Genomic DNA, 15576 nt, shown 5'->3' with positions numbered 1-15576 from the left:
TCTCTCCATCTCTGACCCCTCTGTTCTCTCCATCTCTGACCCCTCTGTTCTCTCCATCTCTGACCCCTCTGTTCCCTCCATCTCTGACCCCTCTGTTCTCTCCATCTCTGACCCCTCTGTTCCCTCCATTTCTGACCCCTCTGTTCTCTCCATCTCTGACCCCTCTGTTCTCTCCATCTCTGACCCCTCTGTTCTCTCCATCTCTGACCCCTCTGTTCTCTCCATCTCTGACCCCTCTGTTCCCTCCATTTCTGACCCCTCTGTTCTCTCCATCTCTGACCCCTCTGTTCTCTCCATCTCTGACCCCTCTGTTCTCTCCATCTCTGACCCCTCTGTTCTCTCCATCTCTGATCTCTGTTCTGTCCTCCTGTCTCCCTGCAGGACATCCAGCAGTTGTTGCAGCTGCAGCAGTTGGTTCTGGTGCCAGGACACCACCTGCAGTCTCCTCAGTTCCTCCTCCAACAGCACCAAGGGCAGCAAGGTGGGCTCCTCGCACTAGTCACTACCACCGGTTTCTGTTCTATTGGGACAGTGCCCTGAAGATGGGCTGTAGATGTTTCAACTATCAGCAAACATATTTCATTTATTTATAAGTGCCAACTGTTGATAACCATTAACAGGTTCTTCAACTGTCTAATACTAGAATGCCTATTGGATTCTCTGATCGACCATGGAGCTTTGTGGAATATTACGCGTGTTGTTTGTTCACATAACTGATCATAGGCCTACTGATTCCCTCACTTCTTCACTCGTCAGGACTGCTATCAACACCAAATCTGATTCAGCTACCTCAGCAAAACCAAGGGAGCCTCCTGTCCACTCCCAGGCTGGGGCTCCAAGCACAGGTAGGCCCACTTAGGAAACACCCAGGCTTTGAGAGAGGCTACAGGCCCGGCTCTTTCCAACAAACATCTCTTCTCATCATTCTGTCATATCCAGTAAACGCCTCTCTTCTGCTATATAATTCTCGCTCTCTCTTGCTCTTCCACTTTCTTTTTCCTCCTCCTCCCCCTCTACCCCTGTAGAGAGATAAGGCTATGGAGGGCAGTGGGGTCATGACCTCTGTGTCCTCTGTGACCTCTCACCCCGAGGAGCCCAGTGACCTTGAGGAACTGGAGGTGTTCGCCCGCACCTTCAAACAGAGACGCATCAAACTGGGCTTTACACAGGTACGCCTCTCTCTGTGTGTGTGTGTGTGTGTGTGTGTGTGTGTGTGTGTGTGTGTGTGTGTGTGTGTGTGTGTGTGTGTAACTCTCTATTTAACTCCCTCCCTCGCTCTCTCAGGGTGATGTGGGAATGGCCATGGGGAAGCTATATGGTAATGATTTCAGCCAGACCACCATCTCTCGCTTCGAGGCCCTCAACCTGAGCTTTAAGAACATGTGCAAACTCAAACCACTACTGGAGAAGTGGCTCAACGATGCAGGTGAGAGGGGAGGGTGGGGAATGAGAGAGAGGACGGGAGGGTGGGAGTAGGGAGGGGCCGGGTGAGAGGAGAGCGAGGACAGGAGGGGAGGAGAGAGGAGGTGAGGGAATTGGTGAAGGAGAAAGGTGTATGACACTTTGAATGAATCAATAAATCAGTTGATTAATTAACCAATCCCCAAGTTGCATTCATCTTGAACTCTTTTTATTGGTATTTTCTTTCACAGTTACAGTAAACAATGGTTGAAATACAGTACATTGCACATATGGTTTTATACATTCGATATACCATGGAAACATGCTTTTTGAATGAGGAAGGAATGTATACGCCCATACGAAAATATAAGACTTTAGTAATACTTTCATAACAAAACATTAGAAACAACAAAGTGCACAAAAAAAACAAACATGGTTTGTCTTCAAAACGAAAAGAACAATTATAATAATAAGACAGGCTAATATTAAACACAAAGGTAGATCCATTAAATACAACGCTTTTGGGTAGGCAGTTTACTGTAGAGTAGAGGGAAATTGCAGTGTCTCTCCGTAGGTAAAGAAAGGTTGCCACATTCGGTAGAATTTGTCAGAAACCCTGTAAAGTATATTTTATCTTCTCCAATTTACTAACGTGTAAGATCCACACAAAATGAGAGGGAGGAGAGGGAAACTTCCACAGAAGTAAATCAACCTTCTTGCCAACAAAGGCTACAAAGTCAGATGTGTGTTTTGGTAGTGTTATAGTATCAGGTATTACCCCAAATAATGATGTCATGGCAGTAGGAGCAAAAGGTCCCTGTAATACTTTAGATATGGTATCAAAGATGGCAGACCAATAGTTATGTAGAGAAGAGCAGGACCAACGCGTATTAATGAAGCAGGACCTTGCCGACACCTGTCGCAAACAGGGTGGACATCAGGATAGATGTTAGAAAGCCTGAGTTTCCAGTGAGTGGGGTGGAGGATTTTGCTTTGGATCAAACCATGTTTGGCACAAATAGAAGAGGAGTGGACATGGTGCAGAATACCTTCCCATGTGTCATCAGTAAACTCATCACCTAGATCCTGTTCCCATAAAGTTTTAATAGCTGCGAATGAAGAATTGTGAAGAGAGGAAATTTGATCATAGCTATAAGAAATAATCCATTTTACTGTTGGGGAGGGTGGAATAAATGGATCAGTGGGAGGGTCACAGGAAGACTGGGGAATTGAGAGGTCATGTCACAGACAAAGCTACACACTTGTAGATATCTAAAGAAATTACTATTCCTGGGTTGGAATTTAGCTGGGAGTTGTTGCAGAGATGCAAACGTGCTGTCAATATACAAATCATTGAATCACTGAAGGTTTCATCTACAGGGATGGATGAAAGCGTGATTTCTGAGGGGCCATAGGTTTCCAAACCAAACCAAAGTCTAAATTGGTTCCAGATCTTGAGAGTGGTTTTTACTAAAATGTTTTTTGGTATAACTTAATAATAGAATGAATAAGGGAATGTGCCAAAGCAATCAGTGAAGATGGCATACATGAGGAAGATTCTATCTTCACCCATGCTGGAATGATATGTTGGGTATCTGTACGAATCCAGTACTGAATTACACAGAAGTTGGCAGCCCAATAATAGAACTGTAAATTAGTTAGGGCCATGCCCCTCACACTTCCAGATGAACTGGGAGATAATCCAATCTAGTTTGCGGAAAAAAGATTTGGGAATAAAAATAGGTATACATTGAAAGAGGTAGGATCATTTAGGAAGGGTATTCATTTTAACCAAATTAATTCGACCAGCTAATGATAGGGGGAGTCGTGACCATTGTTCAAAATCTTTCTCCACCAGAGTAAGGAGGAGTAAAATTAGCCTTAAAAAGGTTGTCAAATTTGTCCATGACATGAGAACTACTCTGAATGAAAATGTGTGCAATGGGTAGTTACGAGCTGCTGCATTTAAATGGAAAAGCTTGCTCTTATTCAGATTTAACTTGTAACCAGAGACTAGGCCAAATGCATTAAGAGCAGATAGCACAATGGGTCAGAAGGATACATTGGGGTTTGAGATATAGAGAAGCAAGTCATCAGCATAAAGTGAAACCCTTCGTTTGATGTTGCCTCTGAACACTCTCGTTACATGTGGGTTGGGTCTGAATGAATGTAACCTTGAGTTAATGAAGTTATATCTGTAGAATGAAGATACCAGTTTGTGTGATCATCCCACTAATCAATCTCTCTGTTTGACAGAGACCATGTCCACAGACAGTACCATGCCCAGCCCCAGCTCTCTGTCCTCTTCCTCAATGGGCTTTGAGGGCCTGCCGGGCCGACGCAGGAAGAAAAGAACCAGCATCGAGACTAACGTCCGCGTGGCCCTGGAGAGAGCCTTCATCACGGTGAGAGACATGACAAATTGTTGTGGAAATTCTACACAATCAGTGCACTGGAGAGGTTCCAACCAACTCAATGCACCAAGTACACATGTCAATCAGGAGCTCCACCCGGGGCAGTCCTGTTAATTCTTTTAAATACAGACAGGTTATATTTGCCTATTTTAGCTTATTCATCATTCATAATTCATTCATTATTAATGTTTGCTGCCTTCTTGTGACCGACCAATACTGGGTCATGCATGTGACAGACCAATACCTCACAAGGCGTCTTCTCTCTAAGCTGAGACCTTGAAACTCAGATATCCCTTTCTCAAAACAAGGTTCTGGGCGTACTGCCAAATTGCAGCTACTGATAGTGAAGATTTGTTCAATCAGTCACTTGCATGAACACAGAAATTGGTTATTAGAAAAGCACAAACATAAAAATGTCCATCACAAGATCACTGACATAAGGCCTTCATAACACTGTCATACAGCTGACATAACATCTACACGGCTTGTTCTGTAGTTTCTGCCCTCAGAAGAACACTATGACACCGTGATATCAGAGAGGTGATATAAGGCTGAGTGTCTATTAGTACTAATGTGTCCATCTCTGTCTTTCCCGTGTGTCAGCAGAACCAGAAGCCTACCTCAGAGGAGATCCTGTGTATCGCGGACCAGCTCAGCATGGAGAAGGAGGTGATCCGCGTTTGGTTCTGCAACCGCCGACAGAAAGAGAAGCGTATCAACCCCAACAGTGCCACCCCTCCCTTGCCCAGCCAGCCCCCCCAAGCCCCACCGACGCACAAACCCCCCTGCTACAGCCCACACATGGTATGGCCTGACCCGCATGATCCCCCTCTCTCAACCTTAGCCATCCCCATATGAATGGTGTGTCCCGCATGTCATAGTGGATGTTCTTCTGCACCCCCTGTTCCAGTGTGCAGATGGTACTACCCAACCTGCACTGCTTTAGTGCTTTGCTATTACACATTAATAATTCTATCCCATTTATCCTTTTTCTATTGGATAAAGCTAAGTATAGATACTCTTTTAAATATACACTCTCCCTCTTTTTCTCTTTCTCACCCATCTCTCTATCAGATGTCCAGTCAGCTGTCCAATCAGCTGTCCAGTCAGATGTCCAGTCAGCTGTCCAGTCAGCTGTCCAGTCAGCTGTCCCAGGCAGTGACCAGCCTCAGCACCACATTGACCACAATGTCATCGTTCTCCCCTCTGATCCCCAGTGGTCCCACCCACTCATCTCTTAGCTCCGCCTCCTCCCCAGTGACTCCTCCTCCTCCTCGCAGCACAGCCAGCCCAGCCACTCCCAGCCACAGCACACTGAGTCTCAACACAGGGTGAGTATGCATACAAAGTGTACACTTTGGCCACTGTGCTTCACCATTGGTTCAGTATTCGGTTCACCTGCAGTTTGCAGCAAATGTTTATCACACCCACACATGATTGACACACACTGATCCGTGACACTGCTACTTCTGTGCAGCAGTACTTTCTAACCTGTGTGTCACTGTGTGTTTTGTGTCCACAGCTTATGGCGTTTGGGTAAAAAGAATGGTGATGTGTCTAACTACATCACCGATTTTGCTGCAAACTTGAGGTGAAGACAACAGAGACACGCGTACCTATACTGTACACCCACCCACACACACACACACACTCTCTCTCTCTTACAGGAATATGATCGTCCGCACACAGACACAAGGTCCACAAGCAAGCATTTGGATTTATAGCTCATAAAAACAAGATATGAATCAAGATGGTGTGTGTGTGTGTATCTGACCTGTGGGTTTCTCCTGCAGTGTGTCTGTGTTCAGGTCCCTGAGTCGGTCCTCTGTCTGTTCTGCTGCTAAACCTGCTTCTCTCTCTGTTTCTCCTCTGTATGTAAATGGCTTTCCTCCTGTGTGTGTGTGTGTGTGTGTGTGTGTGTGTGTGTGTGTGTGTGTGTGTGTGTGTGTGTGTGTGTGTGTGTGTGTGTGTGTGTGTGTGTGTGTGTGTGTGTATATGTAACATAGGAACACTGTGATGGGAGTAAACACAGGGAACCAGGCTCTGAACCAAGCTCTCCTCAGCAACAACCCTTTGGCTACTATACAAGGTGTGTTAGAGGGAGAGAGAGGTGTAGGGAAGGAGGGAAAAGAGAGGGAAATAAAGGAGGAAGAGAGAGAGACAGGGGGAGAGAGAGTGGGGGGGACAGTAATTTGAGGTACAAAGTGATAATAAAGGTAAGTAATGTTAATGAATGCTAGACAGAAAGAATGACAGAGATGATGAGATGAATGATAGATCACCTGATGGAAGAAACTGGAGAACTGGTGAGCAGGGCTATGACAGGGATGTCCCATCACTCCAACATGTTCATCCCCATCTGTGTGTGTGTGTGTGTGTGTGTGTGTGTGTGTGTGTGTGTGTGTGTGTGTGTGTGTGTGTGTGTGTGTGTGTGTGTGTGTGTGTGTGTGTGTCTTTAGTCTGTCTTTCATTCTTTTTCTCATTCATCCGCTTCTTCATTTCATCTCTATAGTAAAGTCTATAGTAAATGTAGTTATTTCACAGTAGGTATAATGACGTTAACTCTCATCTCCCTCCCTTCTCAGCCCTAGCAGCCAGTGGTGGCCAGCTGCCCCTTTCCAGTCTTGAGGGAGGCAGTAAGGTGTTGCTGGGTGGTGCAGGGGGGCAGGGAGGGGGTCTCCAGTCCTCCTTCTTCCTCAACCACCCCGCTTTCCTCCACATGGGCCACAATCCTGGTGCTGGATTGGTTAGCGCTGCCGTAGCCAAAGCATCCCAGCCCTCCCCTTTCCCCTCCACCAGTAGCATAAGCCCCACCCCCTGCTCCCCCTCCCCTTGCTCCAGCCCCGCCTCTTCCTGCGACTTCGATGAATTGGCGCACAGCCCATCCTCATTGGGAGGGGCTAAGATTGAGTGACACAGCCAAGTGCCAATCAGAGAGGAGGAGGAGAAAGGAGGAAACAACAACCTGGCCTTTCAACCAAAGCTATCTCTTTTATCACTCTCGCCCTACACTCTCTCTCTATTTCCCCCAGTCTTTCGATGCCAAAAATACACAGAATGAAAGAGAGTGGAGGGGGGAGTCAGAAGTGAAAAGGGGGAGAAGGGGGGAAAGAGGAAGATTGAAACCAAAAATCTTTATCTATCCAAAGTGATGGAGGAGGCATCGTGGGACTGTTTAGTCAATACTGAGCGATATCGCACCTCTCCTTTCTGTCTCTCTTTCTTCCCCAGGAAAATAAACCAATGACAAACAACAGGATTAGAGATGTGTCGAATCGCGTGAACCACAAATGACAAAAATAAACATTACTGTGTGTTTTGGGGGAATGGTGACAGGGACAGAAAAAAGAAGTGGATGATTTTCTTTGAAAAGCTGCAGGTCTGAAAGAGGAGGAGATGGGAGGAGGATTTTAAACCAAAAATGTACCTGAGGAGGAGAAGAGGAACGCACGATGACAAAAATCAACAACCATACCAAAATCCCAGAAACCAAAAATACGGAAGGAAAAGCTTTATCCAAACGACTTGTACATACTGATCCTATCCAGGACCAGGTCTCTGCCACACACACACACACGATATCCACAGCCGATCACATTCATCTATCCATCTGATTAGTCATCCACCCTTCATGTCTGTCATAGTCTGTCACTCACTTTCACTGCAGTTATATTGTTTCTGTGGGATATTTTAGATTGTTATAAATGGTTGATACTGAACGAGCCAAGCTTACAGGTGTTTCGTTTGTGTTTTCCTACCACTGCTTCTTTAAGTATCGTATCCTATCTCCCCCTTGCTTTCCAATAGTTGGAGTCTGTCATCGTCATCAATATCATCATCTTGTGCCATTTACTTCATGTTGTCAGAGATAATAAGAGACGAGAGGGAACAAGAGATCAGGCTGAGTGTAGCAGTTTCCAGCCTTGATAAAAACCTCTCTCTCTCTCCATAATTACTCACAACAAAATGACTCACTTGATGAAATAATATTAGACTTAAACTCAATGTAGTCCTTGTGAATGGCCAATCCACCATGGTGACAGTATGAAATTGAGCGTGATTGGAGATTTAACCTAGTAACATTTTGAAGCAAGAAATAGGTAATTTGATAAAAATGTTAGTTTAGTCATGGACAGGTCTGTCTTACGTTGTCAATCAGCCATCTGTCTCGACATGCAGTAGAGAAAACAGAGATCAAAACCTGTTTAATGTTTAATATATGTTGTTTTTATTGTTCATCATCCCTCCATCCATCCCATTTTCACTGTCATTTTCCACCCAAATCTGCCATTATTACACGTTTAAACCAAAGCATTTGTTACTCTTCAGAGGAGTCAGCCATGACATTAACACTCACATACTGTAGGGGTTGGGGACACACCCTACCCCTCCCGCTGAACCCCCCTAGTTGACCCCTTCCATCTCCTTATGCCCAAGAGGGTCACTTCAAAAGGACAGAACCCTCACCCAACATAAAAGGGGTGCATACGGGGAGGGGATCGGATGGTGCGATGGGATCAAACATACAGAAAGAGGGGATGTTTTTGTAAGAGGATACCAAAAATACAAACCAAAAATGTCAGAAACAAACCAAAAAGAAACACAACCAAATATGGATGGGGGGGGTGAGGGGAGGAGGACAAATGTACGTTTCTACAGACTGGAACTGACACCTCTGTCTGTTATCCAACTAACTGGGCTTCAGTGGCCCTCTCTAAACTGTGTAGCACAGATGGACAGATGTATGGATAGATGTATGGATAGATGTATGGATAGATGTATGGACAGATGTAGATGTATGGACAGATGTATGGATAGATGTATGGATAGATGTATGGACAGATGTATGGATAGATGTATGGATAGATGTATGGACAGATGTATGGACAGATGTATGGATAGATGTATGGACAGATGTATGGACAGATGTATGGATAGATGTATGGATAGATGTATGGACAGATGTATGGACAGATGTATGGATAGATGTATGGACAGATGTATGGACAGATGTATGGATAGATGTATGGACAGATGTATGGATAGATGTATGGATAGATGTATGGATAGATGTATGGATAGATGTATGGATAGATGTATGGACAGATGTATGGATAGATGTATGGATAGATGTATGGACAGATGTATGGACAGATGTATGGATAGATGTATGGATAGATGTATGGACAGATGTATGGATAGATGTATGGACAGATGTATGGATAGATGTATGGACAGATGTATGGACAGATGTATGGATAGATGTATGGATAGATGTATGGATAGATGTATGGATAGATGTATGGATAGATGTATGGACAGATGTATGGATAGATGTATGGACAGATGTATGGACAGATGTATGGATAGATAGGACACATTTCCTCCCTCACTCCAAACTCAGCTCTTCTTCTCTGGTCCTGGATGGAGAAATCTCTAATAACCTCATTGAACTGAATCTTCTAAATCTGTGTTTTACATGTTTCTGTTTGTTGCTTTATTTTCTATTTGATTTGTTTGCTGTGTCTCTTGATGCTGTTTATGTGCTGTTCTTTACTCATTTAGGATAATAACGTATTCACTTACTACAACAGCTCCTTCTTTTTTCCTAGTTGTTCTAGAGATTTTATCAGGTGGTTGGAAAAATACTGTGAAAATTTTGCTTCCAGATTTTTATTAGATAAAATAAAACTGACTCTCTTGGCAGAAAAAAAGACAGAAAAAGTCCAAAACAAGAGTTGAAAAGCAAAACGTGCAAACCAAACACCAAACACCAAACACCAAACACCAAACACCAAATACCAAAAATCCAAACCAAACCAAACACCAAATACCAAACACCAAATACCAAACCAAACACCAAATACAAAACACCAAACACTAAACCAAACACCAAACACCAAACCAAACACCAAATACCAAACCAAACACCAAACCAAACACCAAACACCAAACCAAACACCAAACCAAACACCAAATACCAAACACCAAACCAAACACCAAATACCAAACCAAACACCAAATACAAAACCAAACACCAAATACCAAACCAAACCAAATATCAAACCAAACCAAAAAGGCAGGATAAAACTAGAGATGGTTCAACTGCCGTCCCTGCCGTTGCATTAGGGCTCACACTTATGATTGTGTCAATTTATCTGAAGTGTGTGCGTATGTGCGTTGTGTGAGGGTGTGATAGTGTGTGTGTGTGTGTGTGTTGTGTGTACACGCGTTATAGAAAGAATTCAGTGGAGTTTACAAAGATGTTCTCTCTTGCACGTTTACCCCCGTTATCAAACACACAAACACACTTGTACTTTACACACACACACTTTTACACACACACACACACACACACACACACACACACACACACACACACACACACACACACACACACACACACACACACACACACACTTACTGTATACACACACACACACACACACACTTACTGTATACACACACACACACATACTTCAGCAAAAATTTACAGTAGAGTTTAAAATGCATCCAAAGAGTACAGCTCCACAGCTGTGGAGGTTCTAACCACGAGGTGAAACCTTTCCTCAACATGAACTCTTAGACGGAATGTATCTGTTAGTGCTTCTATAGATTTTGTAGAAAAAAAGATCTGTGTCCTAATGCTTACTTATTGCTAATGTATTGAAAAACATACAAAAAATATCTTAAAAAACATTGATGATAATGACTTGATTTTAGACCAAAAATGTTACTCTCTCTTGATAAATATATGGTTTATTTTTCTTTGTCGAATCATTTAGGACTTTTGATTGATTGTACTATTTATTCATCTTCAATTTGATTGATTGAAGCTTATATTGATTTCTTCTAACTATTTATTTGTTATTTATTCTAGAGTCTTTTTACAGGGGATATAATTTGGGGTATATATTTATAATATATATTATGTGGCTGTGACCAAAAATCCTGCTGAAGTACCTTCTCACTTCTTCAAACCAGATACATGCAACCACAGGTCTCACGGGGCCTAGGAGAACATGGTCATGTTTGACCACAGACTCACTGCGACTACTCTTAAGGGGTGGGGGTGAGCTCACCGAGACTCTTTTCAAATGGATGGGGTGAGCTTACAGGGGGCAGCACTGTGTCTACTTCAGTACGACCACCTAACAGCATTTTCTCAGGCATTACAGGGCAGGGAAAGGTCATGGGAATAGGAACGTCAGCTTCATATGTAAATTTGAGCAATTTAATGTTTTCAGGTGTTGAATGCTGTCTTTCCTAAATATGGGGTTAATTGTCCTAACGATAATGATATTACTAGTGATGTCCTTATTGTATGATTGATGAGTAATGACTGGTGAGATGAGAGGGACAGAGCATCTGAGTGTTTCTGGCTTTATGTGCGGTCTTGTGATGTTGTGTTTAGTTGAAGTGGGGATAGGGAGCCTCAGTAGGGTTCTCTACAGCCTTACTACAGTCCAGGATTGTTACTGGAGACCCACACCCAGGTGGGATCAAATCAGTCATGAGTGAAACTTTTAAAACATTGTATTAATAAATCTCAAAGCTTTAGAACTGCAGTTTGCTCCCATTACGATGTATACCATATATTTTGGACGGATCAGGTTAGAGGGATTATATCCCGGATGTACGGTTAGTCAGCGCTGCCTATAAGATAGTATAATGTATGTTTGAATATAGCCCAACGGTTCTGGAAGAGAGCTCCGCTGACAGGGATGGTCAGGCAGGCAGATTGCTCTTAAAGATACAGTGCTGTTCCCTCACAACCTCTCCTCTCCTCATGAGAAATACACTGAAAGCTTTAAACAGCTACCAAACCAAAAAACTAGTTAGAAGATGCATTGACTGGGGCAAAGGAACGTGACAGAGGGAATTGTTTTCTTTTCTTTCTGTTTTGACTTTTCTTAATGTTGGTAGGTTTTGTTTCCCACATCTACTGTAGGATGTTAAAGAGAGATATACCTCATATACTCTGATGATAAACCAAATAGATGAAAGGTTTTTTTTTTAAAGCGAGGTTCGTGTGGGGATCGGGGTGTGACTGTGTGTACGTGTGTGTGTGAGTGTGACCATGGATGGCCAGAGCGAGGTTTGGGTCCGGCAGAGTTCAAAGGTAAATAATGGGGTCAGAGGTCACATTTCCTGTGCCCCATCCTAATCAGGAGACATTTTGGGTACCAAGTTGTATGCCAGCCCTCTCGCTGTGGTTCCCAGTCCACTCCCCCACACACCTCCCTCTCCGTCTGGTCTGAAGAACAACCCCCCGCTCTGTACAGCCCTCTCTCCATCCCCGTCTCCCCTACTGCTCCCTCCTTGCTGAAACAAAACACTCTCCAAGTATAAGTTTTCTATAGGCACAGATATAGGATCAGCTTACCTTCCTCCAAATCCTAATCTTAATTAACCATTGAGGGAACATAACACTGGCCCTAGGTCAGTGTATATGGAGCAACTTTTTCCTACTCCTTAACACAAAGCTTTATTACAGGGGCTAGCCTCTGGGTACCCAGCATCTTTAGGTGATTGACTGGATGTTGTGTCCTTCAGAGATGTGTGTGGCAGCGAGCGCAGGAGGGTTAGGTGACTGGGGAAGGGCTGAGACTGTGGTTGCTAGGTGACGCATGCATACACTCCCCCAAGGTGGAAGTCCCTATTTCTCCCTTGCTCTTTCCTTCTGTAATGAGGTGTAGATCAGTTTAGGTCCTCTACATCCTGGTAGGATGCTCAGGGTCTTAGGGATCACATGTAAAGTGTAGGTCCTTTCAATAGGGATACCCCCACAAGAGAATGATACCAAAGTTTATGCCCTACTGTTGGATACAGCACTATGCACTCACTCCCTAAAACCCTGCTGTTTACCAGTGTCTGCACTGTTGGAGCTAGGAACATAAGCATTTCGCTACACCCGCGATAACATCTGCAAAATATGTATACGCGACCAATAAAATGTGATTTGTCCATTCAGAGACTACACCTCTCCTGTAGACTGAGTAGTCACCTGGCCATAGGCACAGGCACAGATCTAGGATATGTTAACCTTTCCCTAATCAAACTATTAGTGTAGGCAGAACACAAAACTGACCTTAGATCAGCACCTAGAGGCAACAAATCCTACTCCCTCTACTATAGCCTGGGTCAACATTATCGCAGCAGAGTTTAGCCTGGAAGAACATCTCTCCAGAATGTTTGGCATTAACCATTTTGTACATTTTACAGTCTGAACATCACAAAATTGATTCAGTTCATGGATTAATTCCTTGTAGTCTCAGCGAAACACCTCAGCGACTGTGTCAAACGAGAAACAAAGGAAACTGTGAAATGTAGGAATTGATATTGCAACCTGGACTCAGGGATAGACGTAACATAGTAAAAGTAAATCTGGGACAGTGAAATTAGTATGATTTGTTACGTTTGGTATGAGACCAGGTTGGAATTGATTTCAATTGGAGCAGAACAAGCAATGATTGACAGTTTACTGATAGATGACAGAACATCGTGTAGATGTCAAGGCAGGAGAAAGCAAAGGGGGACAAAAAGACAATAGCAAAGAAAACAAAAAAAGAGGATGACTGATATTCCTCGTACCTACTCACTTCCACACTCCCTCTCTTTCATACTTTCTTCTATCTTCATTCTCTCTCTTGTATAATACAGCTTCAGTCCAAAGTTCCTTAAGCAAGACAACAAAGTCCGATCGTACAGAATAAAACCAAAGAGTTCGACATTCCTCCTCTCTTTCACAGACAGCCACTGCATCCCTCTTTCTTTCTCTCCTTTCTGTCTATTCATCTCTTTTCGGCTCCAACCCCGTCACCTAGTAATCCAGTTTCTGACCTCAGCTATCCTAAGGGAAATATCAAAGATGATAATAATGATGATAAAAATGTATATTTTTAATTATTTGTCATTTGAAAATGACATTAAGCTTCTCGTAAATATGATGATGATGACGATGAAGACAATAATGACGTTTCTCTTGGTATCTCTGTAGTTGTTCTGATCCTTTTTGAGTTTTGTCCTTTTCACTCGTGCTGCCAGAGTAATTCTGATGATCCCATGATTCTCCAATGAGTTTGTTAACCCTGTCATTTTAGTTCTATCTGTCTCTTACCACTATCTGTCTATCTGTCTGTATTCCATGTCACTCTCTGTGTTCGTTGGGCAGAGGGAAAGCTACATGTTACAACCGAAAATATGATGTGTATGTGGGAGAATTCTTTACGAGGCGTTATGGAGAGTTTTTCCAGGGAATTACAGACTTCTTTGGAAGTGATGGTGGTTTGGGGGGAGGGGTTAATAAACGGAGGGAGGAGGGAAAACGGTCATAACTGCTATAACTGTTCTGTGGAAATAAAACCACAAGATGTGTGTGTGTGTGTGTGTGTGTGTGTGTGTGTGTGTGTGTGTGTGTGTGTACCTCAAACTGTATCTAATCTGTTAGATAAGCAACAGGTTTGTAAACATTGGCTTGATTAGGTGATTTACTGTTAGTCAACATGTAGTTAATTTCCCTCTGTCCGACCTTCAACCTTTGTTGTCTGTTTCCCTATCTGTTCTAGTGTGTGGTGTGTTTGTGTGTGTGTGTGTGTGTGTGTGTGTGTGTGTGTGTGTGTGTGTGTGTGTGTGTGTGTGTGTGTGTGTGTGTGTGTGTGTGTGTGTGTGTGTGTGTGTGTGTGCTCATCCTGCCTCCTGTGAGCAGTCCTCTTTTCTCTCCCTTCTCCCTGTCTCTCCCTCCCTTCTTCCTTGTGGTAGCAACTTAGCCTTTTACTGTGTTTATCTTTAAAACAAAAACAAAAAACAAGAAAAAATATCTCTGCTTGTTCATAGTACAGTGTTGTTCATTTAAAGTCATTTTTGTAACTGAAAGTGTTTCATTCATCTAAATAAAAACAGGAGACAAAAACTGTACAGATGATCGTGGCCTCTGGTGTGTTTAAAACAGTACACTACACTCTAATATCTCTAGATCACGTTCTCATCTCTATTATAGCTCTTGTTTTAGAATGTTTGTCTGGCATTGTTTTGTTCAAGCACTGTGATAACCCCGAAGGTTTTCAAGGAAATTCAGCTCAACATGTTCTAGCAGTAAGCCACCACTCGGTGTCAGCTCAACATGCTCTAGCAGTAAGCCACTACTAGGTGTCAGCTCAACATGCTCTAGCAGTAAGCCACCACTAGGTGTCAGCTCAACATGCTCTAGCAGTAAGCCACCACTAGGTGTCAGCTCAACATGCTCTAGCAGTAAGCCACCACTAGGTGTCAGCTCAACATGCTCTAGCAGTAGGCCACTACTAGGTGTCAGCTCAACATGCTCTAGCAGTAGGCCACCACTAGGTGTCAGCTCAACATGTTCTAGCAGTAGGCCACTACTAGGTGTCAGCTCAACATGCTCTAGCAGTAGGCCACTACTAGGTGTCAGCTCAACATGCTCTAGCAGTAAGCCACCACTAGGTGTCAGCTCAACATGCTCTAGCAGTAGGCCACCACTAGGTGTCAGCTCAACATGATCTAGCAGTAAGCCACTACGAGGTGTCAGCTCAACATGCTCTAGCAGTAGGCCACTACTAGGTGTCAGCTCAACATGCTCTAGCAGTAGGCCACCACTAGGTGTCAGCTCAACATGCTCTAGCAGTAAGCTACTACTAGGTGTCAGCTCAACATGCTCTAGCAGTAGGCCACCACTAGGTGTCAGCTCAACATGCTCTAGCAATAAGACACTACTAGGTGTCAGCTCAACATGCTCTAGCAGTAG

At 43.6% G+C, this 15576-nt stretch overlaps 1 protein-coding gene across 10 annotated transcripts in view; it reads left to right on the top strand.

The window, feature by feature from the left end:
* The window catches only part of LOC118363506 (POU domain, class 2, transcription factor 2-like), a 97727-nt gene extending 82995 nt beyond the window's left edge, over nt 1–14732 (top strand). For 3 of the 10 annotated variants that reach the window (XM_052494825.1, XM_052494832.1, XM_052494831.1), the window contains 10 exons: nt 382–481; nt 724–845; nt 1026–1169; nt 1285–1426; nt 3658–3806; nt 4419–4619; nt 4890–5146; nt 5338–5406; nt 5822–5904; nt 6401–14732. In XM_052494825.1, coding sequence (XP_052350785.1) covers nt 382–481; nt 724–845; nt 1026–1169; nt 1285–1426; nt 3658–3806; nt 4419–4619; nt 4890–5146; nt 5338–5406; nt 5822–5904; nt 6401–6729 — 1596 coding nt within the window. In that variant the 3' untranslated portion in view covers nt 6730–14732. The remainder of the gene's footprint in view (nt 1–381; nt 482–723; nt 846–1025; nt 1170–1284; nt 1427–3657; nt 3807–4418; nt 4620–4889; nt 5147–5337; nt 5407–5821; nt 5905–6400) is intronic. The other 7 variants (XM_052494830.1, XM_052494835.1, XM_052494829.1 and 4 more) reach the window with 5 other exon arrangements.
* The last annotated feature ends 844 nt before the right edge of the window (nt 14733–15576 follow it).

The sequence above is a fragment of the Oncorhynchus keta genome, chromosome 34 (assembly GCF_023373465.1).
Source record: "Oncorhynchus keta strain PuntledgeMale-10-30-2019 chromosome 34, Oket_V2, whole genome shotgun sequence".
Lineage (NCBI taxonomy): Eukaryota > Metazoa > Chordata > Actinopteri > Salmoniformes > Salmonidae > Oncorhynchus > Oncorhynchus keta.
This window is presented reverse-complemented; position numbering and strand designations above follow the sequence as displayed.